At 47.0% G+C, this 27,972-nt stretch overlaps 2 protein-coding genes and 2 non-coding genes across 8 annotated transcripts; 1 reads left to right on the top strand and 3 right to left on the bottom strand.

The window, feature by feature from the left end:
* Positions 1-173: 173 nt before the first annotated feature.
* On the bottom strand, positions 174-2,669 carry RPL12 (ribosomal protein L12). Its single transcript, XM_003211181.4, has 7 exons — positions 2,511-2,669; positions 2,352-2,425; positions 2,137-2,235; positions 1,535-1,616; positions 993-1,079; positions 354-466; positions 174-263 (listed from the first exon to the last, which is right to left on the bottom strand). The coding sequence occupies exons 1-7, from the start codon at positions 2,545-2,547 to the stop codon at positions 258-260; spliced, it is 498 nt and encodes a 165-aa protein (XP_003211229.1). The 5' UTR covers positions 2,548-2,669; the 3' UTR covers positions 174-257.
* On the bottom strand, positions 1,228-1,359 carry LOC116217310 (small nucleolar RNA SNORA65). Its single transcript, XR_004161698.1, has one exon. It is a non-coding gene; the product is annotated as a small nucleolar RNA SNORA65 (small nucleolar RNA).
* LOC116217302 (small nucleolar RNA SNORA65) lies at positions 1,727-1,854 on the bottom strand. The gene has a single exon (XR_004161690.1). It is a non-coding gene; the product is annotated as a small nucleolar RNA SNORA65 (small nucleolar RNA).
* On the top strand, positions 2,649-27,972 carry LRSAM1 (leucine rich repeat and sterile alpha motif containing 1). 5 transcript variants are annotated; one of them, XM_085239669.1, is made up of 27 exons: positions 2,649-2,786; positions 3,092-3,185; positions 4,439-4,613; positions 5,450-5,550; positions 6,392-6,448; positions 8,072-8,116; positions 8,555-8,632; positions 9,605-9,673; positions 10,477-10,561; positions 12,152-12,273; positions 13,618-13,708; positions 14,744-14,865; positions 15,608-15,637; positions 16,510-16,632; positions 17,129-17,268; positions 18,076-18,120; positions 19,095-19,165; positions 19,939-20,038; positions 21,246-21,333; positions 22,110-22,184; positions 23,648-23,728; positions 25,130-25,225; positions 25,798-25,896; positions 26,422-26,553; positions 26,996-27,077; positions 27,343-27,491; positions 27,749-27,972. In XM_085239669.1, the coding sequence occupies exons 4-27, from the start codon at positions 5,518-5,520 to the stop codon at positions 27,872-27,874; spliced, it is 2,139 nt and encodes a 712-aa protein (XP_085095795.1). In that variant the 5' UTR covers positions 2,649-2,786; positions 3,092-3,185; positions 4,439-4,613; positions 5,450-5,517; the 3' UTR covers positions 27,875-27,972. The 5 variants fall into 5 exon arrangements, with proteins under 5 accessions (XP_085095795.1, XP_085095794.1, XP_003211230.1 ...); XM_085239668.1 differs by having other exon boundaries at positions 5,450-5,562; XM_003211182.5 differs by lacking the exon at positions 5,450-5,550.

The following is a 27,972-nucleotide window of genomic DNA, read 5'->3' as shown; positions in this document are numbered from 1 at the left end:
TTCTACTTCTCTAAGCTCTGCATCACTGCAAGCAATCATCTCAGGGAAACGAGAATCCTACATCTTTAACATCTGTGTAAGAACCATCCCCTTGGTACCTCTGCACAGGGCAGGCAGAGCCCACTTACACAGAACTGGACAAGGACAAAAAAAAAAAAAATCAGTGACACTGCTTACAGACAGCCTGGTGTTTTATTAAGTATTTAAGGTGTTACAGAAGATGTAAGAACCTTCAGATGGCAACTTCTTTTCCACACTTAGCTCTGTTGAGAGAAGAAAATACAGCTCATTAGCAGAGAGCCCTTTAGTAAATAGTTTAATTACAGCAGTTTCAGTTAGAGATGGATACTTACAGCTGGGCACTCAATTGCACCACTATTGATGTCATCAATGATATCATGTGGGTGCCTGCCATCAATGCTGCAGCCCACAGACTGAGCAGTTCCAAGAATCTCCTTAATTGTCCCTGCAGTTGGAAAACACAGCTTTAGCAAAGGAAAACCCTGAAGAACCATTAGATAGCCCAATTCCTAACTGCCTTGGCCCTCCCATGCTACCTACCTGGTGGTCTGCAGGCTGCAGTCACCTGGTTCAAAAGGTGCAGCACACAGCCTAAGCCAGCTAGAGGGTATTGTTCACAGAAAGCTTCAGAAAGCACTGTCTGCTACAAGCTGAGTGCCTAGGGTGCTACCTACTACTCAGCCCCATATTATGACAGTAGGTACTCCAGGCAGGTCAGGATCCCTGAGTTAAGCCCTGCCATGCACTCATCCCTTGCAGCTGGCACTGCCTTCACCAGGCAGTAAGATGCTCGCTCTTGGCAGCACCAGGTTGTTCACATGTTGCTACAGCCACCTGTTCAGTGTCAGCACAGACAAGCTGTAGGAACTTCACCACACCAGTTATTAGATTGTCCCAAGGATCAGCCAAGAGCCTGAGCCACTCAGATCACACAGCAAGACTCAGTCCCACTCCTTAAGGTCAGTACTTACCAGACAGCTCTCGAGCCAAAGATCTGTGCCTCATCTGCCGAGCGATGTTCACTATCTCATCAAAGCTGACACTGCCACTGTGCTTTACTGTGAAGCAAAACAATGGCACCAGTAAGTTCACTGAAGCACAGTGCACTTCCAGCTCCCCATGCTCCAACAGAAAAACACCATTCCTAGCACTCAGATCACACAGAGAGCAATGAGGTTACAGCTACGCTGGGACTGTGATCAGTGCTGCTGTTCCCAGCCTTCGGCACAGAGTTACCCACAAGAAAAAGAATAACTCTGTTTCCTAGGTTGGCATTTTCTCTCAGCTCACCTCTGGACTATACAAGTCACTGCATTACAAGACAGGTACAGTGGCGGGTGGCTGTTCTGCTCACTTTGAAGACGTATGCACTGTCTGCGTGCTACACTTCAGGAAATGCTGCTGCCCCAAAAGCCCCCTGGTACTTGTCTGCCAGTTCATGCTAAGCAGCTACGAGGTGCATGTTTTTTCAGTACTAAATGACATTGAGAACAAAAGGTGGAACAAAACTTACTGTTTTTCTGCTTCTTCCTGTCACGGGGGGGCTCCTTCAGAGCTTTGATAATCAGAGCAGAGGCAGAAGGAACCACTTCTATCTAAATAAAAAGAGATTCATTCTTTTCCCCACCACCCAAGCATGCAGATAACACAAAGCCTGGGCTTAGTTTTCTGTTCCCCATGACACGCCTCCTCCTGCAGCACAGGACTTTGTTCCCAGCCTTTCGGCACAGGACTCCCCACAGCCAGAAGAGCACTGCTTCCTGGGCTGGGGCTGCTCTCAGCTCACCACTGGAATATACCAGCCACTGAATTCAAGGCAGGTATAGTGGCGGGTGGCTGCAGAACCGGCTCAGAAGGGCTTTGTTCAGATCTCCATTTCCCTTGTTTTGCAGCCCCACACTTCACACGCACACTGCACTCAGAAGAATCGGGCACTTCCTCCCTACCCAGGTCTTCCCAGAAGACCCCACACAACGTGTGGCACTCATTTTATCCACCTCGGAAGGATGAAGGGCTGAGTCGACCCTGCCGGGATTGGCTGCTGTGGTTGCGGCAAGCAGCGCCCGCTGCGCCCAGCGCTTGCACCACAGCGCGATCCCTCGTGGCGTTCAGTACCTGCGCTTGCCTGTTCTGGATGGTGAGCTTCACCGTGATCCTCAGCCCCTTCCAGTCCCCCGTAGCCTTGGCGATGTCATCACCGACCTTTTTGGGAGACTGAGAACAACCCACGTATTACAATCAGAAAAACCTCCACGAATGAAGTCAAAGAGCCACGCACCGCAGCGGGACTGAACCCGCACCCCCCGCCCAGCCCCGCACCCCACACGTACCAACCCGAGCGGTCCGATCTTGGGGGCCAGGGCGGAAGTGGCGCCGACCTCCCCGCCGGTGCAGCGCAGGTACACTACGGACACAGCAACGTTCAGTCAGCTCCACACCGCCATCCCCGCTCCCCCAGCGCCCCGCCGTCCCCCTAGCCCAACACGTACCGACTTTCACCTCGGTCGGATCGAACTTGGGCGGCATGGCGGCGGCGGGCGGCGCGGATGGCAGCGGATGCTAAAAACCGCGGCCCAGCAAGTGGTGGAGAGACCGGAGGTGGTGCGTGGAACATATATATAGGCACCGACATCTCGCGAGAGCTTGTGATCCGCCCTCTCCTCCCCCACCCTCGGGGAACTCTATGGTGCGGGAGGGGGGCGCTCTGGCCTTTCGTCTCTGTGGTGCGGAGGCCTCGGGACGGGGCGTCATGGCAGCGGGGAGCGGTAAGCGCGGCCGGGCTGTGGAAGGGGCTGGGCGGCGCGGAGCCGGAGGGGGATTTGCTGCCGCTTCTGTCGCGTTGGGGCCGGCGGCGGTGCTGAGGCTGCGGGCCTCTGTGGTGGCTGACAGGAGGGGCGGGGGGTCTCGCTGAGCGGAAGCTGGGCGCGTTGCGGTGGGTGCTCCTCAAGCAGCTGAGCACCGCAGGGATGCAGAGTTCGCAGGGATGCAGGGTTTGCAGGTGCCCGGCCCACTGCAGATGGCTCCTGTTCGTTTCTCCTCGCAGCCCTGACACGTTTCTTTCTCTGTTCAGCCGCCTGTCCTTCAGCTTTTGCAGTTTTGGGGTGAAAACTGAATTAACTGTCTGCTGTCCACATGACTGATGGAAGTACGTGGCCGTAACAGAGGTAGGTAAGAAGGGATAAAGCTGTGCTTAAGGTCATCAGTGTTATCGTTACTTTGCTGTAAGCATCCTTCTGTTGTTTCTTATCTTTTAAGTCCCCTTTTACTCCTGTCTGCGATGTTTAACCTGTGTTCATGGCTCCTTGTTATGTGTTACTGAATTTCCTGACTGTAATTCCTGACCATGAATTTCCCTTCTTGTTAACCATCTGAATTTTCACTCTGGCCTGTCCTCCTGGTTTGCCTTGGTTGGTGAGTGATGACTCCGTGGTGAGCAGTGAGTGGTACACAGAGGGAGAACAGAGTGGGCCACAGTGAGCATTTCACAGGGTTGTAGAATCTCCCAAGTTGGAAGAGACTCACAAGGATCGTAGAGCCTAACTCCTGATTTGGGTATTTAAGTCTGAACTTATTGAAAAGTTTCTCAGCAGGGAGGTTATTTTGGCTTTGTGGGCAGTAATTTGGTGTTTGGAAAATAGGTTGGTTTTCGAAGCGTATGAAAAACCTAACTTTAAGTTAGTAGGTGTTTAAGCAGAATCCCGTCATCTCACTAGGTGACTAAAATAGGAAAAGCATTGCTGTGCAGCAGCTTCTGTCTGAAATGCCAATGAACCAAGTGTTTTCTTACCTCAAGATAATCCCTGCCCTAAAATTCGAGGCCATGACCTGTTACAGTGGAGTTGAGAAGCAAAGCAAGGTGAGGTTGGACACCCTGATCCCTAAGTCTATCTGGTGTCCCTGGAAGCAGCTGACACGGGCTGTGTGACTGCCAGAGGGCAGCAATTGCAAAGTCCCCTCCCAAGTCCCCTGTGTTCTGATCTGCATTGGCCCTGCCTGTTTCTCTTGCCCTGCAAGGTGGAGGCTCTCAAAATTAGGAATTGTCTCATTTCCAGCCTAGATTTACTCTATAGTATTTTACAGTTGCTCATTATTGTGTTAGAGTTAATCGTTTCTCAGTTGAGTAGTTTGGTTTTGTCCCCAGTGCCTGCTTTCTTGGCACCGCCTTCTTAATTCTGCCCTGGATTGCATCCTGTGTTTTCCTGTCTGTACACATTTCAGCTTGCCTTCATGCACCTTGCACAGGAATGACAGGACAGTCCACCTGTCTCAGAAGTTCATCAGTGCTTTCATGACTCACGTTGTCATTTCCGTTGCAGAGGTGTGATGGGCTCTGCTTGATCAAGCCAAAGGAAGGCCTAAACAAAGACAATTGCTGCAGCAGTGATTTTTTTTCTTCTTTTTTTGTTTTTCTTATTAGAGCACAGTTCTGTAGTCGGGGTTTCACATGCTCCAAGAGCCATCTGCCTTTATCTATGCTGATAGTGTGTGCCATTCAGACAGAGCTATAGTCACAACTCAAGATGCCACTCTTCTTCCGTAAGAAGAAACCCAGTGAAGATGCTCGGAAGCGCCTTGAATACCAAATGTGCCTGGTAAGCAATGCTGATGTCACTTCTGTTCTCTGTACCTAGTCCCAGGTGCCTCGTTACTGATCTCATCCAAGTTAGCAGGCTGCCTTTCCGATGTATGTCAGAGAATTCCTGCCTTCCTGATTTCTTCTTGCCTTTCCTTCCACATGTTCCCTCTGTGCTACTTCCATCCCTTTCTTCTTCTGTGGTTCCACATCACACCTTCCAGACCACCTCATGCCACCCCACATTCAGGACTTCCCACCCTTTCTCCTTGCTACTTCCCTATTTTGTATCTCTCAATTTGCTTTTCCTACCAAGAAATCTGTGACATCCCTTTCCTGGTTTTTCGTGTGCCTCTCCTTTGCTTCTTCTTACTTCTTCTCTTTGTGCCCTTCAAAGAATTAATTGTTAGACACAGCTGGGGAGAGGGGCACCTCAAAGACAGCTCTGGTTATACTGCCTGTTTTCAGGTGGTGCCTTCAGTGAGTTTGTTAAGTGTGGAGAACTGCAGACTTACTGATGAGGTGCAAGTCTCTATTTCCCTTAGTTCTTCCTGTTTTTCTGGTGTCTCTTAATCCCTAGAGATTTGTCCACCGATACGTGACATTTGGAGTGGTTCATATGTTCAGGAGAAATAATGTCATATCCAGAAAGAGCAGTCATTAATTCAACATCAGGTCTCAAAGATATGTTTTTTCCTGGGCTAGTCTCTGCCAGGATCCTCTGGGGCAGATTCTCAGCAGATTGCTGTCGTGGTAGTCAGGGTGGTGGAACTACTGCCTTACAGCAGCTGCAGATATAAAACTGGCTTTCTCCAAGCATTCTTCTCTTTAATTATTTCACCTATTCTGCCATAGGAGCTGCGGACCAGTGCTGACATGAGGGATCTTCTGTGTTCTACCCTAGAGGCAGCTGCATTTTAGGAATGCTAATATTATTGCTGTTGGACATCAGTAAGGTAGTTTGGAAAGTAAGGCTTTGTTATACAGCAATAATGAAAACAGTTTTATTTATTTGGTTTGTAGGTTTTCTGTCCGCTTCCTGTGGGGCTGAAGAGGGACAGCTGAATCTGAGTGTTGTAGGATTAGTTTTGTATTGCATTCTTAGCCTTGGGTCAGGTTATGCAGTTCTGAGGACTTAATGGAAGCACTATGACAGGCAGGCTTTATTGCCTAATACAATCTCTTTTATTTAAGAAGATAGACACAATGCTACTCACAGTGAGACTTGTCCAGTGCCACTGCTGTTAGCAGCTGCATTAGGTGTGGCTGATATGAACATGAAAAACCATTTTTGTGTGGAAGCAGCAAATTCTTGCTCCTTGCACTGCAAAGTTGCCTCCAGCAAAATACAACAGCAGTTACTTTGGTTTCTGTGTACAGTTCAGAAGATGCACTGTCTGAATGAGACCTGCCAATGGCACAGCAGGTGCCGTGAAGGCCGGCGGGGCACTAGTTCATAGCAAGCATGTGTCTGGTGCTCGAGAGTCCAGCTTTCCATTTCTTGTAGCTTTCAGTTGATATTTCAGCCTGGGATATGCTTTGGTTCTTCATGCAAAAATTCATTTATTGCACAAAGAGAGAATTTCTGCAGTTTGGTTTCCTGGTTGCTTCTGATTGCTGCAATTGTAGAAGCAAGCCCTTTGTTCCTGGCTTTTTCACTGAATTGCGTAGTTGCAGCAGAAGACTCTAATTAGATTCTTTCAAGAGCAGCCAGTTGAGTAGTGTAGCCAAAATGCAGCAGGAGGCTGTTCGTTTCTTCATGTTCTAATTCTTTGGATGTGTATCTTCTCTTACCAGGCAAAAGAGGCTGGTGCCGATGATGTTCTTGACATCTCCAAATGTGAGCTGTTAGAGGTATGTTCTCTGGAACTTTCAATATTAGCTGACAGGTCTGATTTCTCAGTCTACTTGATAGCAAACACCAGATTTAATATCATGTCTGTGAGCTTTGGTACAGAAATGGCCTTGTGCCCAGGCCACTTCTTCCTCTGTCTGTATGTTCTCTGGTTCTCTGGAAGAGGTAAAGGCCTCTTCCTTACATTGTGCTGTCCTACTTGTTGCTTCCACAGTATTTCTGTGCTGGGAATCCTCTTTCATTTAACAGCATGGGAAGGGCAGAGTGACCTCAGACACTCCTTGGGAGGACCCAACCTCAGGACCTCCTGGCCTAGTTTTGCTAGTCATAAGGGAATGTTTATTTTTATGTTTGCAAAAAGCTAGCTATTATCACCATAGTGCTCTATGAAGTTTACTGCTTGCACTTATTTTTCTCTATAAGTGAACATGCCTGGCTCCAGACTGCTGATTAGTGATGGAAATCTCACTTCCAGCTTGGCTTCTGGTGTTGGAGCCAACTAACTTAGAAGCAAGCTGGCTGCTGGAGTACGAGTGGTAGTGACAGATGGATGGGCCTTCAGTTTAGACAGTTTTGCATTCTGGCAGCCATGCAAATCTGCTAAGCAGAAGCCCATTCCTTTCAGTTTTTATTTATTGCCCTGTGTTTCTGAAGTGTTTGTACCTGTGTAACCTTTTGTCACAGGATGCCTTTGCAAGCAGGCTAATGAATATATCACTGCTCTTTGAGGAGAGATTTGGGAGAGTGTGGCTGCCTACTGTGCACTGTGATATGGCTTTGTGAGACTTTGGGAAGTTTTGCTCCAGGACCAGAAGCCAGTGGCACCTTGTGTGTAGGTTTGTGAGCTGTGTGGGGCAGGCTGTAAGCCAGTCTGGGTAGAAGGGTTGCAGGCACAGGGTGTGCTCTGGTGTAGCTCCATTGACAGCTGTAGCTGGTCTTGGATCCTGAGCTGCTCCTTCTGGATTAATACCACAGAACTCTCTCTGTCTTGCTGTTTCCTTTTAGCTGTTGTAGTTTTGGTAAATAAAGTGATCCATGAGATCGGTCTTAAAATTAACTCCAAAATTAAAGACAAGACAATGATTTAGCCAAAACCTGTTCCATTCTGCAGAATGGATGATAGTGCTCAGAGCATGGGCTGAAATTGCTGGCATATCCTTTTTCTGATTGCCCATCTCCTGCAAAGCCCAGCATGCTCAGGTGCCCACATGAGAACACTCGGTTGCTCACCTCTGTCACTCAGCCCACTGGAGCAGGTATGTCAAGGTTACAAAACCATACAATACATTTATATGATGTCTAGCTGAAAATGTGTCTGAGCTCCTGAGTCATCCGTGCATTTAATATTAAGTCACTCAGGGTCTGGACTTTTGTCTCAGCCACGCTCTGTTCTGTGCTGTTTGCTCTGCTGTCATGTTGTGGAGAGCCATTGCAAGCTGCTGGCATGGAAGCTAACCAGGCAGCACTGGCATCCTGTGGCAAAACAAGTGTTAAGTAATGTTAATATCATGTGCATTTTCATTAAAGTTAATTACTGAGACTTTACAGGTGGATATTGTAAAGTGCTTAGAAAAGATAATATCTTGTGAAGTCTGACCTGACCATTTTTTAATTGTTTTTAGGTTCCGTATGGGGCCTTTGCAACTTGTAAAGTCTTGCAGAAAAAGGTAATGATACGTTCCTGAAGTAGATAATTCTATTATTGTGCATGAATATTGCTGTTGTATTTGAGATGATTGTTTTTGGCTGTTTGTTTGTTTCTGGAGGAGTTTGTTTGTGATGAATTTGGCCATTTGTATGATACTACTTAGAGAACAATTTGGGCAGAACTAATCTGTTGTGGTGCTTTAGTGCTTCTGTCATGAAAGATGAGATGATGATTTCTATCTTAACCTAATTAATGATATTTCTCATGAAAAATAACTAAACTTCTGTTTAATATTAAATATTTGACCTCTACAATTCATTTACTATTTCACTGTTTTAGATGATTGAATAAGGTATAAAAATCTTATGTAACCTCTGCAATTAAGTTTTAGCAAAAGTCTTATTCTAGGCTGTGTTGCCTCTTACGCTCATGTTTCAGTGGGTTTTTCTCTCCTCAGGTGCTGATTATTCATACAAATAACCTTACATCTTTAGTTCCCAAGTCCTGTAGCCTCCTGAGTCTCATAACTGTGAAGGTAATTGTGACTTTTAACAGTCATTCTAGCTGCATTAAAACACATTAGCCCCCAAAAAATCCTCCTGTCTGACTGTTGTTACCATAAAGTGGTAACAAAATGTGACAGCTCCCTTTTGTAGGTTTACAAAACCTGGGGGATCACTTGAATGTGGATGAGACTGGTGGTGAGGCCAACTGATGTTGATTGGGGGCTGCAGCACCTCCCCTACAAAGACAGGCTGAGGGAGCTGGGCTTGTTCAACATGGAGAAAAGAAGGCTGTGGGGTGACCTCATTGCAGCCTTCAGTACCTAAAGGGAGCCTACAAACAGGAGGGGAGTCAACTCATTGAAAGGGGAGATAACAGCAGGACAAGGGGAAATGGTTTGAAGTTGAGGGAGAGAAGACTGAGGCTAGATGTTGGGGGGAAGTTCTTTACAGAGAGAGTGGTGAGGTGCTGGAACAGCTGCCCAGAGAGGCTGTGGATGCCCCGTCCATCCCTGGAGGTGTTCAAGGCCAGCTTGGATGGGGCCCTGGGCAGCCTGGGCTGCTATGAAATGTGGAGGTTGGTGGCCCTGCATGTGGCAGGGGGTTGGAGCTTCGTGATCCTTGAGGTCCCTTCCAACCCTGGCCATTCTGTGATTCTGTCTTTCTGTGGAGCAGTTCAGCCCACAGACTCTGCAGAAAATGTTTTTCCTGTCTTCCTGTTTTCATGGAGATTATTTGCTCACTTGGCTCGTCCAGTTTTGTGGGACAGTTCCCGTGGTGCCACTCCTTTCCCTGGTCACCCATTTGTTTATCAATGTATAGAGTCTAGAGTTTTCAAAAGACCTGCAGGAGTGAAGTGCCCCCATCCCATGGAAAACTTCAGACTTTTTTTGAAGCCCTCTTGGGAAGAAATAATTTTCATTGCTGAATAATTCACAACCTTTCATTTTTGCATCACGACATCTTTCCCCAGTACCGTTTGGTGAAATTATTTGTTCTTCCAGGTTCTAGATCTGCACGACAACCAGCTGGCATCACTTCCTACTGATATTGGTCAGCTGACATCTCTTCAGGTAAAGGATCTGCTGTATCCCAAGTTTCTGTAAATGGTGTTTTAGGGGACAGCATGAAGGTGGGGTTTTACTGCTGTTTGTTTTATAGTTAAGTACAATATAAATGGTGGTCCTCAGGGTGTCAGATCTGTGTCACTGATCTGACTGTTGCTGTGTTGAGCTGGCTTGTCAGGGAGAAAGATCAGGAGAAGAGTGTACTGAATTCTATGGTCCCTGCTTAGTTCAAATAGCTCACACTGCCAAGCGAGAGCTGTGAGTGAGTAGAGCTGTAGTTTGCAGCCCAGTTAATTTCCTAAAATGTCCAGGTTTTAGCATTCTCCCTGGTGTGATTACATTCCAAGAACTCAGCTCAGTGTGTCATAGTGCATTTCAGCCCCTCTCTTTGAGGTGCAGCTCTGAATGCACATCACTGCTGTTCAGTCATCTGCTCCCTGTGTGAGCTGGGGCAGTGTGGCTGGGGGGGCAAGTATTCTTGGCTTTCCAGTTCATGGATCTGCATTCGGCACCTGCTTTGGCTGTTGTTTGCAGATGCATGCAGTAGCTAGATGTACCCTGGATTCAGGGTGTCTAGGAAATCAACTCTGTGTTTTCAGCCTGTGGATCCAAACAGTATTAACAGATGTACATTTTTCCCTGGCAGATGATTAAGGACTCATTCTAAAAGCATTTTTGTTTTTGTAACCTAGAAAACTACTTTTAGATTGCCTCCCGGGGCTGCAGAATAGTCCCAATTGCATAGATATAGTGAAGACCTGAGACTTGTGTAAAGAATATTTTGATTATCTTTTCTATTGATATCTTAGGTCCTAAACCTTGAAAGGAATCTCTTAAAATGTCTTCCACAATCTATAGGGGATCTTGCCCAGCTCCAGGTCCTCAATGTGAAAGGTATGACATGTTTCGTGTTGGTGCTGCAGGCAAAACACTATTTATTTTCTGGGTTGTGTTGAGCTGCATTAGTAATTATACCTTTGAACCAAGGCAGGCACCAGATGGTTTCCATTATGAATACTAAGCAAGAACGTAGGACAGACTTGAACTCAAATAATTGCTAAGGCAGGAGAAATCTAAGTAGAAAGTAATTCCCCAAATTTTCCCGTGTTATTAGGATTAACTAGGGTTGTTTGACTGCTTCTTAACAAATGTGCACACTGTCTGCCTTGATTTTCTTCTGTGTGGTTCAACTCATGGCTCTTGAATGAGACAGTCATCATGAAACGATGATTCCTTTCATCCCACTGCCCCTTTTCCAAGGACAGGTTGTTGGGTCATTCCTGATCTCAAGAGCTGAAAGCTTCCTTGTGTGCCTGCATGTAGCCAGCACTTCAGACCCAAGCTGACTCACTTGTGTGTTGAGAGGTGCCACGAGGGCTGGAGGCACACAAGTCTTCCTCCAGAAGCATGAGACTCAGAGCTGGGCACCCAGAGCCCAGTCCTGTGAGCTTGTTCACTTAACCCTTCCAGGTTTGCACAGCCCTAGAACAGAGATCACAAACATACCTTTTTAGAATACTTTGGGGCACTGTGTCATTAATCTGGGAGCAAAAAGAGGTGTTGTTACAGACAGTTGCTGCTGAAATGGGAAAGAGGATGAAGAGCAAGGAACTCAGAAGTGCAGCTCAGCTTTTAGCTATATCCATCTGGTCTCTGACCATTGAATTTGCAGTCCCACATTCAGTTTCTTTTCTCTTGTTTCTGATACTTACACTGAAGGGAGGAACATCCCACGTTACAAATACTGTCCTAATGAAGGGCAGATTGAATCTGTTGCAGCTGGTTTGGCTTGTGGAAGCACTTCTGGGTCTGTGCAGCTGGGCTGTGTGCAAGTAGATCATAGAATAATAGAATGGGTTGAAAAGGACCACGATGCTCATCCAGTTCCAACCCCCTGCTGTGTGCAGGTCGCCAACCAGCAGCCCAGGCTGCCCAGAGCCACATCCAGCCTGGCCTTGAATGCCTGCAGGGATGGGGCATCCACAGCCTCCTTGGGCAACCTGTTCCAGTGCCTCACCACCCTCTGGGGGAAAAACTTCCTCCTAATATCCAACCTAAACCTCCCCTGTCTCACTTTAAAACCATTCCCCTTGTCCTATCATCACCCACCCTCACAAACAGCCATTCCCCCTTCTGTTTATCCTCTCCCTTCAAGCACTGGAAGGCCACAATGAGGTCTCCCTGCAGCCTTTTCTTCTCCAAGCTAAACAAGCCCAGTTCCCTCAACCTTCCCTCATAGGAGAGGTGCTCCAGCCCTCTGATCAAGATCTTAGTAGCTCTAAGATCTTGAGTCCCATCTACCTCTGTTGGCAGTGCAGTGTTTGCAGTCTTACCACACCCCATAACACCCCCATCCGTCCAGCACAGTACAGAAAATAACTCACAGAAGGCTCTTACAAATATAGATTGGTGTTCCAGTAGATGAGCTTGCTGGTTGCTGCTTCAGCGGTGCCGTGTATTACTAAATGACTTTTCACTCCATAGGCAACAAGCTGAGGGAGCTGCCTGCTACAGTGAGTGGTCTGAGGAGTCTGCGCACTCTGAATATCAGTGAGAACCTCCTGCAGGAGCTGCCAAGAGTGCTGGCTCACATCCGCACGCTGGAGGTATGCACCCAGCCAGCCTGTCTGCCTGGCCTGTGCTGCCTGCTTACTCTGCTGCAGGCTGCTGTCCTTCCTGCTTGCTCAATGATAATAAGTTCAGCTTAAAAAGTGAATTTCTAGGGCTTGGATGGCACTCGCTGTAGGGGACTGTAGGTAGGGTATATGTGGTTCATAGTGTCTAAAATCAGTTTTGCGTGCTCACCTGCTTTGGTCTTTTTGGTTTAATTACAGCAAAAGTGATCTGTAGGGAATAAGCCTCCAAATATTTTCAGCTATGGCTGCTTCTTAGAGTCCAAACTGAGTCCATGGGCACAATTTAACTCAGATACTTTCCACTCAGGCTGGTTCTGTCTGAGCTGATTGAATGTTTCTGATGAGGTTTTTGCCTCTGATGCCTTAATAGATCTCTGACTCATTGTCAGCCTCCGTAGGTTTCTGGCTCCCTGGAGAGCACATCCAAAATGATACAGGCACCAGCATTTTTATGGGGATGTTACTTTCTGGCTGCCAAATTTGTCAGTACTAAACTGTGCAAGTGTCAGGCAACAGAGCTGACTCAGATACCAGCACTGAGGACAAGAATAAATGCTATCCTGATCTGAGGACTCAACATTAGGCTTTTTTTCTGTTGTAGGCAGGCTTTGAGAGTAGGGTCAGCTTGCAGCTTGCTCCCATGTGTTTGGTGAAGTGGTTCCTTTCTGGGTCTTCCTGCTAAGTCCTTCTCAGCAGGAGGCAATGTACCCTCTGTATAGCCATTCCTTCCATGAATCATGTTTAAGGGCTCCAACACACAGCAGTGTCTGGGATTGAGAAGTGCTTTGTCCTTAAAGACAAAATACATGTGTCTACATGAGGTGGATGTTCTACTGAGGGACCAGCTCAGAAGTTCCTAAATAAGGTACAGCAGAGTCACCACACCTCTGAAAGTTGTCAGACACCCAGCAGGAGAACATTACAGCCTTGTGTCTATGGCAGACTTCAGGGTAATGTGAAATTATCACACTGTAAGTGAAATTTTGGGAACATGCAAGGCTAATTGGTTCTATTACCAGCAAAAGTGATCTACCTTTAATGTATTTCCCTTTCAGTAATTTTTCCTTTTAATAAATTCAGGAATTCAACTAGATGTGGGTGACATAAATATTCCATCCACTACTCCACCTTTTTTATGAAGTCCTATAGAACACCAGCACTATTAACATACTAAGAGACAGGATTCTGTGGCTTGGTTATTATGGGGTACAAATTAAATCTTGCAGTTTATTTTCCTGGGTCTCAGGCTTGAAACAGTTGGACTCTGGCTGGGCTGTGACAATAACTTGGAGCTCTGTGTGTTCTGTTTTGGAGACACTGACCCTGGATGCTTCTTCCATGACCTACCCATCACCTGATATTTGCAGTGCAGGTACAGAGTCCATTCAGCAGTTCCTCTGCAAAGGTAAGTGAGAAGAGTGTGTGAATGCTGGTGAGAGCTTGCAGGGTTTTGTTGGGCTCTAACTAGGTGCTTCAGCTTGTTCAAAGACTGTATTTACAAAGGACAAACGTGAGGGTGGTTCTGTTTCAGGTGGTTTCTGATGCTCTGCACACGGGGCAGGCAGGTCAAGTTGTTATGTGTCAGTGAGTCTTTGCTGGCAGACAGCAGCATAGGAGTCCTTCCTTGAGGTTTGCTTCTCACTGTCAAACTGAAATTCAGAATGTTTTTGTTAAAACATCAGGACAGCTGGATCAGAGACTTCCTGAGTGAAGTCCCTGCATCTCTCTGTGCTTTTGTTTTCCCACTTGTATTTTCTCCAATGGGAGGTTTTGGAACCATCCAGATGCAGCTGATGCTGCCTTGGGATAAGGAGAGAGGCTCAGTGGGTCCCTTCTAATCTCATTTTCTATAGGGAAGGGCCAGTGGGCTGATATTTTCCTTAAAGAAATATGAAAACAGATTGAAATCTCAGAGGAAAAAAACACTGGACTGTGAATTTATAAACACTATAATTAATACAAACAGGAAGGCCTGGCAGAGATTTTATGCAGATGAGGTGCATTATGTTAAATGTTTGAAAGAAAAGGACTGTCAGAAGTTATTTGAGTGGGAGTAAATTATCTTTTGCAGCCCCACAGAATGAATATGCCTGTGTTCATGTACAGGAAGCTTCTCTCTCTGAGTAGGCCAGCTTCAAATGCTCAGCCTGTTTTTGGAGGATATCCTCTCCTATGATTTTAGAAATGGGAGCAGCATTCTGAGCTTCTCTGCTTCCTCCCTCCATGCTGTGCTTTCATCATCTTCCTGGTGGGAATGGGATGGCACTATCTCTTCTCACAGCTTCTTGTTGCAAGATCTGCATTAGTTCTTATACCATCTAAGCTTGGAGAGAGAGAGAGCACAGTTGGAAGCTGTCTCACACATAGGCCGACCTTCAGCCATGCTGTCAGAAGGTCTTTAGGCACCAAATGTCCTTGTTTTGCATCTGATCTCTTCCAGAGTGTGGGATTGCATACTACCCACCTTCAGAGTACGTGCTCCCTGAGCTGGAGAGTGATGGAGGAGGAACATCAGTGGATGGGACAGTGCACAAATACTTGGAGGAGGAGAGCAAGTGGCAGGTGAGGCTCCACTGCATGTGAAGCTGTGTGCAAGTTTTGGATTTGTCTCTCAGATGATCCAGCAGATCTCACAGCACTTTGCACATCATTCCTCATCACTGCCTACCCAGTGAAACCTGTCATTTTGAAGCAGGAGAGCATCAGTACCAGAACCAGGCATGGCATCGTGGGTGTGGGTGGTTCGTCTCCTCCCTGGGCAGCTGGGAATAATGTTATCATGTCTGACTCCTAGAAAATATGTTGCAGAGAACTGCCTCCATCCTTGGAGATTTTCATAACTTGGTGGGACAAGGAGCAATCTGATCTGACCTTGATATTAGTGCTGTTATGAGTAGCAGGTTGGAGTACGGACCTCCAGAGATCTCTTCTGAATCCAGTTTTTCTATGATTGTGTGTATTTTCTGAGATATATTAATTTTAATCATTATCTTGAAAACAACAGTGCAGAAAATAGCTAGTGATTCACGGCCAAGTGCTGGACATTTCCAGCCCTACCTGGGAAAGGTGAGGCTAGGCCTGTAATTATGACAAGTTCTGTTAATTCTCATGCTGTTTGACAGCTACAGAGTACATTTCTCTGGCCTTGGATAAACATGAATGACTGGACTTTGGGGATATGTTAATCTTAATGTGCCTTTGGTTTACGTGTTTACACAATTAGGGAAAGATATAATGTGGGCTAATGATATCTATAGAAAATTGTTCCTAGAAGTAAATATCTCCTGATACTTTTATTTTTCAGAACAAATTCTCAGACTATGAGAAGAGGAAGGTAAGGGTGAACCCCTGCAAATGCTTTGTCTGGAGAGTGGGACCACCTCTATTTCTTGTTTTCTATTTTTCTCAGCCAAAACTGAATCTTGACCTTGCAGAACATCCTCAAAACCCACTCACTCCTCACTGCAGAGCACAAGTGGGAGCATGGGGAAATTACAGACTGTATTGTCTGACACATACAGCTGATGAGTGCGGAGTCTCGAGTGATCACTTCCAGTTTAAGTTAATCCTTGTCTGCAGAGTTGGATCTGGAAGCTTTTACACCAGAAAGCTTTTTGCTCGCCTCTCTGTGCTGAACACTCAGTCACTTTTCACATGAGGTGGGCAGATGCAGGGACAGCCATACTGAGCTCTGTGTAGAGGCAACACACACACACAAAATCCATTTTTCTCACGTAAGCTCCTGTCAAGTGGCTTACTTTGTCCCTTTGCCTAGACCTCCTAGCTGGCTGCTTCCCTTTACTCAGTTGTCTTCAGACAAGAGTCCCCTTGTCATCTGGAGCTGAACACAACCTTAATTTTGGATTTCACTCCTAGTGTTGAGTGTTTGTATTGGCTTGAAGCAGAAGTTCCCTGTGTTTCTGTTATATGAGTTGATGCCTTGAGGTGTTGGTTTTGTGACTATGAAAGGAATTGCAAGGAGTTGTCATAAAGAGAACAGCAACTTCTGCCTCACAATTTTTGGTTTCCTAAGGACAGAACGTTTCCATCCCTTAGTAAAGCCTCCTGGCTAGTCAAAGCCTTTTGGCTTTCACGCTTGTAGTTGTGGGGATTAATGTGCCTTGTTTTGCATTGCCAGAATTTGTTCTTATTTGAGAAGGAGCAGAGCCAACACTGCTGATTCCTGGCATTCATCTTTCTTCTCAGGAAAAAAAAATGCAGGAGAAGCTTGAATTTGAGCGGCGCTTGAACATGGGGCAAAGAGAACACGCACTGCTTGTTCAGCAGATCAACAATCAGAAGGATGAGATACTGCAGACAGTAAGAGAGGTAGGTCTCTTCTGGGCAGGAGCTCCAACCCCTACTCATTTGCTGAGCTAGGGCTGTGCCTGCTGCCACAGACAGAGTGGTGTTTCGAGTGTCCACGTGTGCAGAAACTTTCCTTCTGGAGACAGCAGCTCATTCACTGCCCTCAGTGTTTTGCTTCTGCTTTCTCTCTTGGGGTCATTAGGGATGCTGTAACGGTTATTTGACAGGTGGCTGTTTTGATTGTACAAATTGGAGCACTTTTTTTTTCTTTTTTTCATCTTTCCCATCCATAATTGCTTGACTTCACAGATTCTCAACGTCTCCTTGGAAGCACCTTGGAGTGATTCTTTTCCTTTGTGCTTAGGCTGCCCCATCTGATGAGAGTTCTCCTTTTTATAACATTTCCCAGGAGCTGCCTGGGTCACTGCAACCAAACCCTCCATGATCTGGCCCAGTACAAGACACCACCTTTCCTAAACTGACCACGTTCTCCTTTGGTTCTTTTACCTTGGCCTAGGATCAGATGAGGTTGGAGGAGGGCCTGACAAAGCACCAGCGCCATTTGGAGGAGGAGCGCCTGAAACTGCTGCAGCAGCTGAAGCAAGCAGAGCAAGGCATTGCCAGCCGTATCCAGAAGCTGATAGAGGACAATCAGAGGTGAGGCAGTCACAGGACATCCTGCAGTGAGCTCTGTCCACTGGGGGCTCATGTCGTGCTCTGAGTTGTTCATTTTGGCCTCTCTGAGTTTTAACAGAGCTGGTCAGTCCTGAGACTTAAGTGCAGTGAGTGCATGTTGCTTCTGTGGTCCCTGTCCAGCATGCAAGCCTTTGGGCAGAGCTCCCCAAAAGGCCTGCAGGCTTGGTTACAGAGCTAAACTGTCCCTACAAGACTCTGCTGTACAGACTAAGGCAGTGGAATTGTACAGACCTGTGCTGTCATTGCTGTGGACATGGTTGTTTCTTCCCTTCTCATGTGTATTAGCTGCATTGAGTTTGTCTGCACTCAAGTATGTGCTCATAGATTTGCAAATAAAAATACCATTTTTCCAGCTGCTACTTCTAGCAGAACAGGATCAGTGTCTGTGGATGGAGTGTTAGTTGCTGAACTGCCAAAATCCCACTTAAATGAAGTGGAATTTGGCACCTCAGAAGAATATTTCACACATCTGTGCTTTTGAAGTTTTGTGGGTGCTTAAAATTTTGTGGTGTGGAAAAATTTGAATTCCTCATGGAAGTTACATATTTGAACAGCAGTTCTTAGTGTTCCTCTTTAGTGCTCCTTCTGGAAGGTACATATTTGAGCACTGATCTGGGTCTGCTGGATCTCCTGTAGTGCTGGTGCAAGGTTACACGCCTGCTAAAGTCTGGTCTTCTGTGTGTGAGAAGCAAAGTTGTTTTCTGCTTACTCGGGGAGTAAGATGTGCTGCTTAGCCTTATGAAAACCTTTTGTTTTATCTTTATTTAGGCAAAAACAAAGTTCAGACATCCTGAAATCCTTGGAGAATGAGAGGTGAGTAACCTTGAAATGAATTTTTTGGGAAAACGGTCAAGGAAGAGTTTTGGGACCCTCAATTCAGAGTCCCCAGTTTGAATCCATGTTAAGTCAGAGGGGTCATTCTCTTATTTGCTGACTGAAAGGTTTCCTGCTGCTTTGGCTGCAGCAGCTGATTCTGGTCACTTGGAAGCAAGATAGATGTGCTTGGTTTTACCCAATCTGGCACACCCTGTGGGCTGGTGATTGCACCTCCTTTTCATCTCAGAATGGTCCTAGCTAAGGAGTTTGGGAACAAAGCCCTATATTCTACTATCAAGGGCCAAGAGAAATCTGTTGGAAAGCAAAGCACTAATAGAAGTGGTACAGTAATGTGTACAGGAGGAATACACCAAACTCACTGCTGCCATTCAGCCAACATTTTGATCTGGCTTTGCCCCTAAAATTGGTTTTCTGCAACTCTCCTCTACTTTTATATTGCCCCCTGCTTCCATCAAGTGTTTGTGCTGTGACAGAGTAAACTGACCTGGCTGAAAAATATTCTCTTTGTATGGCAGATAGTTTTTATGTCAAACCAATTCCTGAAAGGTTAAGTGGTGGTGTGTGTAATTGTGCTGGGACAAGGACAGGGAGGCGGGAGGGAGACGAGGCTCCTGCTTTTAGTGGCAGTGCTCGCTGCAGTCAGCTTTAAAGTGCTCCTCAAGCCTCAAGAGAAGGAAGCTGGTTTCCCAATCCTTGTTAGGTCTTCTGGGATGAACTTTCCATTGTAAGAAGCAGTTGTTCCCATGGTTTTGGGGAAAATTTTATTTTTTAATAGACTTAGAGTACCCTTTCCAAGAAATCGCTGCGACTTTTGAGTCTCTGATGAGCACATGGCTTTCCTGCACAGGTTGCTTGATGAATCTGCCCAGCCTTGGGTTCTGAGCTGAGTGAGAGGAGTGAGATAGAGCTTCTTTGAATGAGTGGCTGAATTATTCTTGTTTGCTTGCTAGAATAAGGATGGAACAGCTGATGGCAATCACACAGGAGGAGACAGAGCATCTGCGCAGAAGGGAAGTGGCCTGTAAGTCCAAATAACTGTTTGGGATAGGAGGTTACTGGAAAGACCTGGTTCCTTTGGAGATGCCCTGAAAGGTGATTACTGTGTGGGAGATGCTCTGCTACACACACATTCTTGCTGTTTGTTGCTTCATGCAGTAGGGCAGACTGGAAGGGGGTAGCACTGTACACATGCCATAGCTGGTCAGTGCTCCCACCTGCAACTCACTGCTGATTCTCAGGTGTGAGCTGTGCCCCTGATATAGCTAGAGAGTGTTGCACAAGCAGTCTGAAACTGATTGTAAGGCATCCTATGTGCACACAAAGTACTTTCTATTTTAGAGGTACCAAGCAGATGTTAACTGATTAGGTTTGTGAGGCAGGAGGCATGTTAGGAGGTAAGCAACAATGCCACAAGGGAACCATTTCTGCTCACTGTGAGCATGAATGAATCTGCTGGGATTACATTGGAAATGATGTGTGTGTTATCACCCCAGGAGTGGATGGTTCACAGCAGTGCAGACAGGGCTGTAACCTGTCTAAGGCACTGATATTGCTTCTCCAAACACTGAAGAGATGCAAGCAGAGTAGGATTTATTTATGTGATTTTCCAGTAAATAGCCACAATTCTTGCAGCTGAATGAATCTCCTCATAAATGAATGAGATGGGAACAATGAGAACAGGTTGAAATGAGAGAAAAGGCCCTATTAATTGCAAGTTATTCTAGCAGCAGTGGCAGATTAGTGTCTTCCAGAGACGAGCTCCTGATACAGACTGACAGCACTTCTGTCTCCTAGCTGCCATGCAACAAATGCTGGCTGAGAGCTACAAGAACAAGCTCATCCAAATGACCTATGAATCTCGTCGGCAAGACCTTGTCAGCCAGGCCTGCTCCAGGTATGCTGGGAGATCTCTGGGGCTGGAGATGCTGTTGTTGTAAAGTTCCTTTCTTGCCAGCAGTCTCTGGTGTGATTCCCATGTAAACAGCCAGGAATTTCTGCAGCAGCAGGACAGCAAGTGACCAAGTGACCAAGTGACAGTGCAAATTAAAGAAGCATGGTTAAATGAACCACCTTCTAACCATGAGAATGTGAAATGTTAATCATGCTTTGCAACTGTCACATTTTTATACCATTTTTATACCATTTATTCTACCTTATACATCCTGCTAAGTATGGAGGATGAAATTAGACTGATCTTTTTGTTATTTGGTTAGTCAGTGTCAAACTGTAGCACAGAGCCTCCTAGGACTGTCTAGAGGATTATGTTTCTTTTTCCATCGTATTAAAAAAACTTCTAATGGAGAAGATGATAATTATGGTGCAGAACCTCTAGTGGAAGCTAGAACCTTTCATTTGTTGCACTCTTGTGGAATTTTCATAGTTCTACTGGACAAATTACAGAGCAGGCTGAGGTTCTTCATGGTCAGTTACAGTCACATTCTCTTTCTTAAAAAGAAGGCTCTATTCTCAGATGTGGTCCTTCTTGCAGGGTCTTTGGGAAAGTGAAGCAAGCTGAGAAATTAGGAGAAAAAAATGGAACTTGTGGACTTTATTGCCCACAGAGCTATGAGACCTTGTGACATGCAAGCTGGGATGTGTCACTCCAGGAGCCAGTGTGAAAATTTCCATCTCTGTGAGCAGTGAAATTGAGCAGTGATGAGCCAGGTGGAATTGAACAGTTTTACAACAGAACAGTTAAAAATTTCACATTTTGAAATATGTGAAGGAGGCACAGAATATTAAAAATCCTCTGGACTTTAAGGATTATGTGGGCACCGTTTGTGTGTGTGTAGAACACTGCTATAAAGGAAGAAAACTCTAGCTCTTTTTATTTACAAGAATGTGAGAAATTTAATCTGGAGGTGTCTGACAACAGAATTAACGTTGTGCACCCGTGCTCTGCCCAACAGAGGGCAGTGAGTAGACACAGTCCTGCCTGCAAGTGCAGGGAATTCGAGACCCCGCTGTCTGGACCTTCATCAGCACAGCTTTTCCAGTGCAGAACACTGATGTGCAAACTCATCACCTGAGCAGCTTGCTGGGGCAACCACGGCCCCTGTTTGGATTTGCAGTAACTCTCTGACAAATATATTTTCTTGCAGCCTGGCTGAAATGGATCAGAAGTTCCAGCAAATCCTGGCTTGGCAACAGATGGATCAGAACAAAGCTGTTAGTCAGATCTTGCAGCAGGTAGGCAAGAGAGCAAATTGCATGCAGGGAGAGACTGAAGAAAGGCAGTAGGATTCAAAAGCAGAGTTGAGAGTGACAGGTGTGGGAGCAATAGTTGCAGGGCTGGGCTGTTTGCAAGAATTGTTTTATAGAACACTATTGGTTTAACTTGGAGACTGGTGTTCTAAGAAACTGGCTTTGGTATCTGAGAGAAAAATGTGTTTATAATTTAACTAGACAGCAACTTCTCATACAGGACAGCAGCACAGACCATGGGAAGCAAAAGTGGTGTGATGATTAATGCAGAGGATTTTAAGATTTGAGAGAGTTTTGACAAGTCCTGTCTTTTTGGCAGGCTTCTTGGGTGACTTTGGTCAAGCTGTGGATGCCTTTGGGATGCATTTTCTAAGCATCTTCTGCTTTTGAATACCTCATTTTGAACCCAAGACCTCTTCAGCTCATTTTTCAGAGGTGCTGGGAAGTCATGCCTTGTTGCACAAACCTAGCAGCCTGGGTACTCAGTGCTGCTGTAATGGGAGGTGGGGTTCATATACAGCACTCAGGGTGTGTGTTAGAACATGACTGTAACTTCTGTCATTCTGTAAGGAGGGTTTTACCTTCTGGTCAGAGATCTTTACCTTCTGGTCAGATCTAAGTCACGTTGTAATGTGAGCACTGTAATGCAGAGTTAGCATTGTTCATTTGTACTTGAGCCACTGCAAGGCAGCAGGCTTTCTTTAGACCGTTCACATCTGCATGAACAATCTGCACTAAGCAGAATGTTGTCTGTCCCTTAGAGTGAGATGCAGAAAGCTGCCTTTGAAGCTCTCCAAGTGAAGAAGGATCTTATGCACAGACAGATCAGGAACCAGGTGAGTCAGCAGTAGAGGAAAGAGCAACCAGCTCCTCATCATTTGCTGAGATCCTTAAGAGGAAGATCAAAGTGCTGTGAGCACAGAGCAGGAAGGAAATGGAGAGTTCTTGTATTGCTGAGAGCTCTGTAACAAAGCACTGTGCAGTGTGAGATAAACTACAGTCTCCCAGTACCACAGGAGAGAGTATAAAGGCAGATTTTACATTTGTGGAGTTGTAGGATTGCCATTGCTTTGGTCATCTCAAAACTGCTCTGAATGAAATGCTGGAGAGTGGTCAGTAGAGGACAGACCTGTATTGGCTCTGTAGGGGTGGTGTGCAATTGCAATTACCAGTTTCCTTCAGGTTTCCTTGGTAGGGCTGTTGTTTCCACATGAGTCCACTGCATCTCCATCTAGCACACTGTAACTGCACCTTGAGCCATAAGTTCACCTTTTCTTTCCCATTCTCAGCCTGCCTTTCTGAGCAACATTCTGCAAAAGGTGAAACAAAATAGTCAGGGGAAGAACAAGAGCTGCTGGGAAGGTAGCAGTGATTGATGTGTGGAGGTGGGTAGCTGGTTTCTGATACAGCATTCCAGTTGCTTCCCTCTCTTGATCTGATACTAGGAGAAAAGTCTCAGGTCTGGAGTTGGTAGATAAGCTCAAACTTTGATATATTCAGTCACTTGGTGACCAACCTTTGCACTGTGCTTAAAACCTATGGATTTTGCACAGACAATCTAGAAGATGAATTTAACAGCCTTCCATTGCCTGAGATCAGTAAGAGCCCAGCAGTTTGCTTGCTCTTGCTTTGTAAATAAAGGGAGTTTCTTTCTTGATACCATAAGCTGGGCCTTTTGCTATTGAAACCCATCCCACCAGCATCCTGTAGGGCAGGGGCTGTAGGTACAGCCTGCACAAAGCCTCAGTGTCAGCAGGAATTTGGTGGTAGGTGGCACACAGGAAGCAGCATGGCCTGGGATGAACAGATAGCCAGGCTGGTAGGGGAGCTGGGCTCTCTTCTTGGCTTTGCTGTGGGATCTTGGGCAGCTCACTTCACCTCTCTGTGTCTCAGTTACCATGACTGAAAGAGCATGTATCATGATGGGAATTGCTGAAGCAGCTGGGAGCCGTGACAGAGCCCCCAATCCATCTGCAGTTTGAACACTGGTGCTAAGAGGATTCTGATAACACTTAGCTGCTTTCCAGAATGGCTGCAGGGTTTGGCTGGACAAACTGACTGCACTGTGCTTCTGGACTTGAACAGGTGTTTAGTGTAGAGAGTGGGAGGCAGTTCTTCAGGCATGAGACAAAGAGGAGCTGCAGAGCACGCAGAGAGGTAGGGCACTAACACATTCCCAAGCTTATGGGCAGCTCTGCAGTGTTGTCCCTCCAAGGCCAGTAGTTAGACCTCATTGTGAAAGAGTGTAAATTAAAATCATTTCAAATGTCAGTAAAAAAATGTTTCATCTTCTGTTTAGATTAAATTAATAGAAACAGAGTTATTGCAGCTGACACAGCTGGAGTTAAAGAGGCAAGAACTGGACACAGAGACGCTGCAGGTATGTAGGGCTCTGGGACTGCCCCACCACCCTCTCTCTGCTCTGGGATGGCAAAAGCTTCACTTGCTTCTCTGGCTTCTTGCAGTTTCCTGGTGGTTTTGTGCTTAGTCAGAGGGTACTTAACCCCAGGACACCAAAAAACCCTCTTTGTCATGGGGATGTGGAAACACTGTTGCTGCTTTTAAACTTCCTGATGAATTGCAGGAAAGGGACCAAGTAACCTGGCCTCGGTAGAAGTGGGCAGCTGTAGGCTTGCTGTGTGGGGAAGGATTTTGCAATGGAGTTGTTGGCTGTCCCAGAAATCCCTGCTGAGCATCCCATGTCTTCTCACATGTCGTGTTTGGTTTTAAATACCCAACAACAGTGGCTGCCAGCTCTTCTCCTTCATTTCTAGGCCATGACTCCTAGGCTCTTCCACCCCACCATCCCACCATTCACTGGGTTGACTTCATCAGCAGTCACACATTGAGAAATCTCACATTTGGCTTAAGCAGCTTGGCTTTCAATTTTGTTGATACACCTTTGCATCAGTTTTTGCCTTGTGTGCACTGTTCCCCAGTTTAGGTCACCTCTTTAGTCAGCCCAAGAAAGTGAGAATGTATTCCAGTCCCTATCTGTGTGTCTGTTGGGGCACAATATGTTTGCAGCTACACCACTGCACACCAGGAGAGCAAACTTTAGACAGCTTCATCTGCCTGCATCCCCTCTGCTGCTTGGTGGTCTGCAGCCCAAAAGTTCCTGCTGCCATTGAGCCCTTATTGCTCAGGCAGTGCCCACAAAGTGCTTTGGCAGAAGTATTCCTGCAGTCATGTTTGTGCAGCAGATTGTTGCTCCTCCTATAAAATACAGGTGCTTTACTATTGAGCTTGGTGAATCACAGGAAAGCAGGAAGAAGAACAACAACAACAAAAAAAGCCCTGAGAAAGGGAGGTGTTTGCACCAGTTATTTTTTGCAAGGTTGGTTTGGGAGAGACCAGTGCTGATAGGGAATCCACAGCTGCTGTTGGTTGCTCCTTTTCCTGTCTGCAGGTTCCTAGATGTAGTTTCACGTGGTTCTTCATTAAGGAGGACCACAAACACTTCTGATGCCACTGAATGAACTTTTAGTGCAGTGATGAAGAGCTGCTGCAGGCCAGCACGGTCTGGGGCTGCTCGGTGTGTGCTGAGGATTGGCACCACTGGTGAATAGTCAGTGCAGGACCAAAAGAAATAGGCTTGCCATGCCAAGGAGAGGATTGAGGCCATCTGCTCAACTGTGCTGTGCGGCCCATGCAGCACAGGACTTTAACATTTGCTGTGACTGTTCTGGGTATATGGTAAGTGCTTTGCTGGAAGTCAGGGCAGGGGTTTCCTGCAGACCTGTGGTCTGGAGAAATGGATGCCAGAGTCCTTCTGTTGCAGGGGGTGATCATGGAGCAACGCCAAGCACTTGGTTACCTGCTGCAGCAGCTGCTCAAAGAAAAGAAGCAAAGGGAAGAAGAATTGCAACAAATACTGGTAACGAAGGCCCCTAATTCTGGGCTGTAGATGAGCACAAAGCATAAGCCTTTGTAAGCACAAAGGCTGTGTGCAGGGAGAGAATCCGTGGGTCAGCGTAGGGATAAAGAAGAGCAGGGAGGGGCTCTGAGTGGTTGTGTCCAGCCTCAGACTTCAGAAGGTGCTGATGTAAGCTCTTGGGGCATGGTTACCTCCAGTCCGTGGTGCAGCGTGAGGCACTGTTATCTGAAATGTCCCCTGCTTCCCTCACCTGGGGATGATCTTTCCCATTTCTGGGGAAATCACAGGAAAGAATGAGCATGAGCCTACTGGGTGTCTGCGTGTGGCCTTGTAATTCTGAATACCTCTACAGCTTCAAAAGGCTGGGCTTTAGTACATAGGGCAATTGAGCAGAGGGATGCAGAGTTCTAGGGTGTGGGATGTGGGGATCAAAGTGGGCCAGCCTGGCAGTCCTCTGAGCCAGCCCTACACAGCCAGGCTGCTGATTTCCCCTTACACATACAATTCAGGCTGCTCTAAATAGCACTTACTATGTTATCTCAGGCTGTTGAGTGAATGAGTTTGTTTTTCAGTTGGAAATGGAAGCAAAGAGTGAAACCAAACAGGAGAACTACTGGCTGATCCAGTACCAGCGCCTGCTGAACCAGAAGCCACTCTCCCTGAAACTCCAGGTTGCTGCTGCATTTATTGCTTCCACTGTAGTGTGCATACTAACAAAATGCTCTGCTTGACAGGTGCAGAGGAAGGAAAACTTTGTTTCAACCAAACCTCTGAACAGCTCTGCTTGGCTGCCTGCTCTGTTTGGCTGCCTTGTGCTTTACAGTACTGAGCCAGGGACTTTGTGCTGTGAACAGCAGCAGGGCAGCCCCAGAAAGATTGCTCTGAGCTCCAGCCCTGCTGTGTATCAGCTCAGGTTGGCAGAGCAGGTGATGCTGCAGACATCAGGTGCCAAAATTGCAGTGTTTCATTCTTCCAAAACCAAGCTGTTCTGAATTTCGCTCATAAGTGGCCGGAGCTCCTTTGGCTGTTGGGCTTTTTACTGTCTTCGTGGAAGCAAAATGCTTCTAGAATGGCCTTGTTCCTGAGAGCAGGACTATGTGCATTGCCTGTCCTTGCTGCCATGCATGGTCAGGCAGCAGTGTGCCCCACACCTTTTCTCCAGAGCGAAGTCTGAGAGCTTGCCTTGTGTTTTGCAGGAGGAGGGCTTGGAGAAGCAGCTGGTGAACCTTTTAATCGAGCTGTCAGCTGAACAGTATGTGCCTGTCTTTGCACACCATCGAATTTCCTTGGAAGTGCTCAGCACCATGACTGCCAGTGACCTGGAAAAGGTACGAGGCAGCAGATAAGCAGCACAGGGCAACGCTGCACTGCGTCTGACCCTGCCGAGCCGTGCTCATGGTTGTGCCCACAGCAGATCTTGCAGGACGGAGTGTTGGTGCTCCTGGTGAGCCACATCTGTGCAGGGGGAGGTGCTGATGCTACTCTGTGCCTTGTCTAAGCAGGTGACAGCTTTTCCAGAGCACCTGCAGAGTTAGCTGTAGCTTAGCTCTGCTTTCCAGCATTCCTCAGATGCACTTTGGAGCTCAACAGAGGGCACATGGGAATTCCTTCATTCCAGCTTTGATGCCTGATGGAGATTCTTCCCTTGACATGAACAGGTCTTGCCTGCCTGGCCAAAGAGTTTGCGTTGTTCTCTTGGAGGTGTCTCCTTTCTCAGCCCCCTCTGTGCTTTCTCATCTGAGTGCTGACAGCCCTCCTTTTGCACTGCAGATGGGCATTGCAGAGACTGGCCTGCAGCGTGCCATCCTCAGACGGGCGCAGGAGATCCTGGCTGTGGCAAAGACAATCCCAGGTACCAGCAGTTCTTTTCTGCCTGCTCCTTGACATGTTGTGTGGTAGCAGTGGGTACCTGAGCCTTGATGGGAGATCTGCAGGACCAGATGCCTGCCTATGGGAAGTAGAGCTGATGGAGGTTTGTGTGCCTGTGGGAGGGGCAGGGTGTGCTGCACTGTTACCACTGACTCTCAGAGCACTGAGCTCCCGTGGGATGCAGCTGCTCCTGAGTGGGTGGGAGATGGAAGCTCTCCTCGAGCTCAGACCTCTGCTTGTGCTTGCAGAGCTGCTGAGGACGGTGGATGCTGAAGTCCCTGCAGCCACACAACCCAGCGCCCCTGAGGAGGAGGCCCCGAGTTCTGTGGTCCCCACTGCTCCCCTGCTGCAGTGGGATGAGAAGAAATCAGAGTGTGTTGTCTGCATGGAGCAGGAGGTGAGAGCCCAGCATGTGTGCTGCCAGAGCAGGGGTGAGTGAGGGCCAGCTGGGATGTGGCACTGGGCAGTGCTCTTCCTCAGACTTTCATTCTTTGCACAGTGCAGGGGCTCAGGGTGCTGCCACTGTCTGCCACTCTGAAAGCTGTAGGTGTTGCCCATCATCTCTAGCTTCTTCCTGTACTTTGTCTGAGTGTGGTGGTGCTGAGATTATGGTACAGCAGCACTGTTCATGTCTTCTGCTCCCTCTTTCCACAGGCCCAGATGATTTTCCTGCCTTGTGGCCATGTGTGCTGCTGCCAGACCTGCTGCAAACGGCTACAGACCTGTCCCCTGTGCCGCGGGGACATCACACAGCATGTCCGCATCTTCTACAGCAGCTAGGCAGGCTGGAGGAAGGCATGGCTGCCCAGCACTACCTTCATCACTCCATCCCAGGGCAAGGCTCCTCTATCAGTATTAAATACACTCTCACAGCATGA

The sequence above is a fragment of the Meleagris gallopavo genome, chromosome 19 (assembly GCF_905368555.1).
Source record: "Meleagris gallopavo chromosome 19, MGAL_WU_HG_1.1, whole genome shotgun sequence".
In the NCBI taxonomy this organism is placed as follows: Eukaryota; Metazoa; Chordata; class Aves; order Galliformes; family Phasianidae; genus Meleagris; species Meleagris gallopavo.
This window is presented reverse-complemented; position numbering and strand designations above follow the sequence as displayed.

Coding starts and splice junctions, on each gene's coding strand:
- RPL12 (XM_003211181.4), bottom strand. CDS start 2,547: ATGCCGCCCAAGTTCGATCCGACCGAGGTGAAAGTCG. Junction 2,236..2,351: donor AGATCGGACCGCTCGGGTTG/GTACGTGTGGGG, acceptor GGTTGTTCTCAG/TCTCCCAAAAAGGTCGGTGA. Junction 1,080..1,534: donor CAGGAAGAAGCAGAAAAACA/GTAAGTTTTGTT, acceptor TTTGCTTCACAG/TAAAGCACAGTGGCAGTGTC.
- LRSAM1 (XM_003211182.5), top strand. CDS start 4,542: ATGCCACTCTTCTTCCGTAAGAAGAAACCCAGTGAAGATGCTCGGAAG. Junction 19,166..19,938: donor GCGCAGAAGGGAAGTGGCCT/GTAAGTCCAAAT, acceptor TCTGTCTCCTAG/CTGCCATGCAACAAATGCTG. Junction 23,729..25,129: donor TGGACACAGAGACGCTGCAG/GTATGTAGGGCT, acceptor CTTCTGTTGCAG/GGGGTGATCATGGAGCAACG.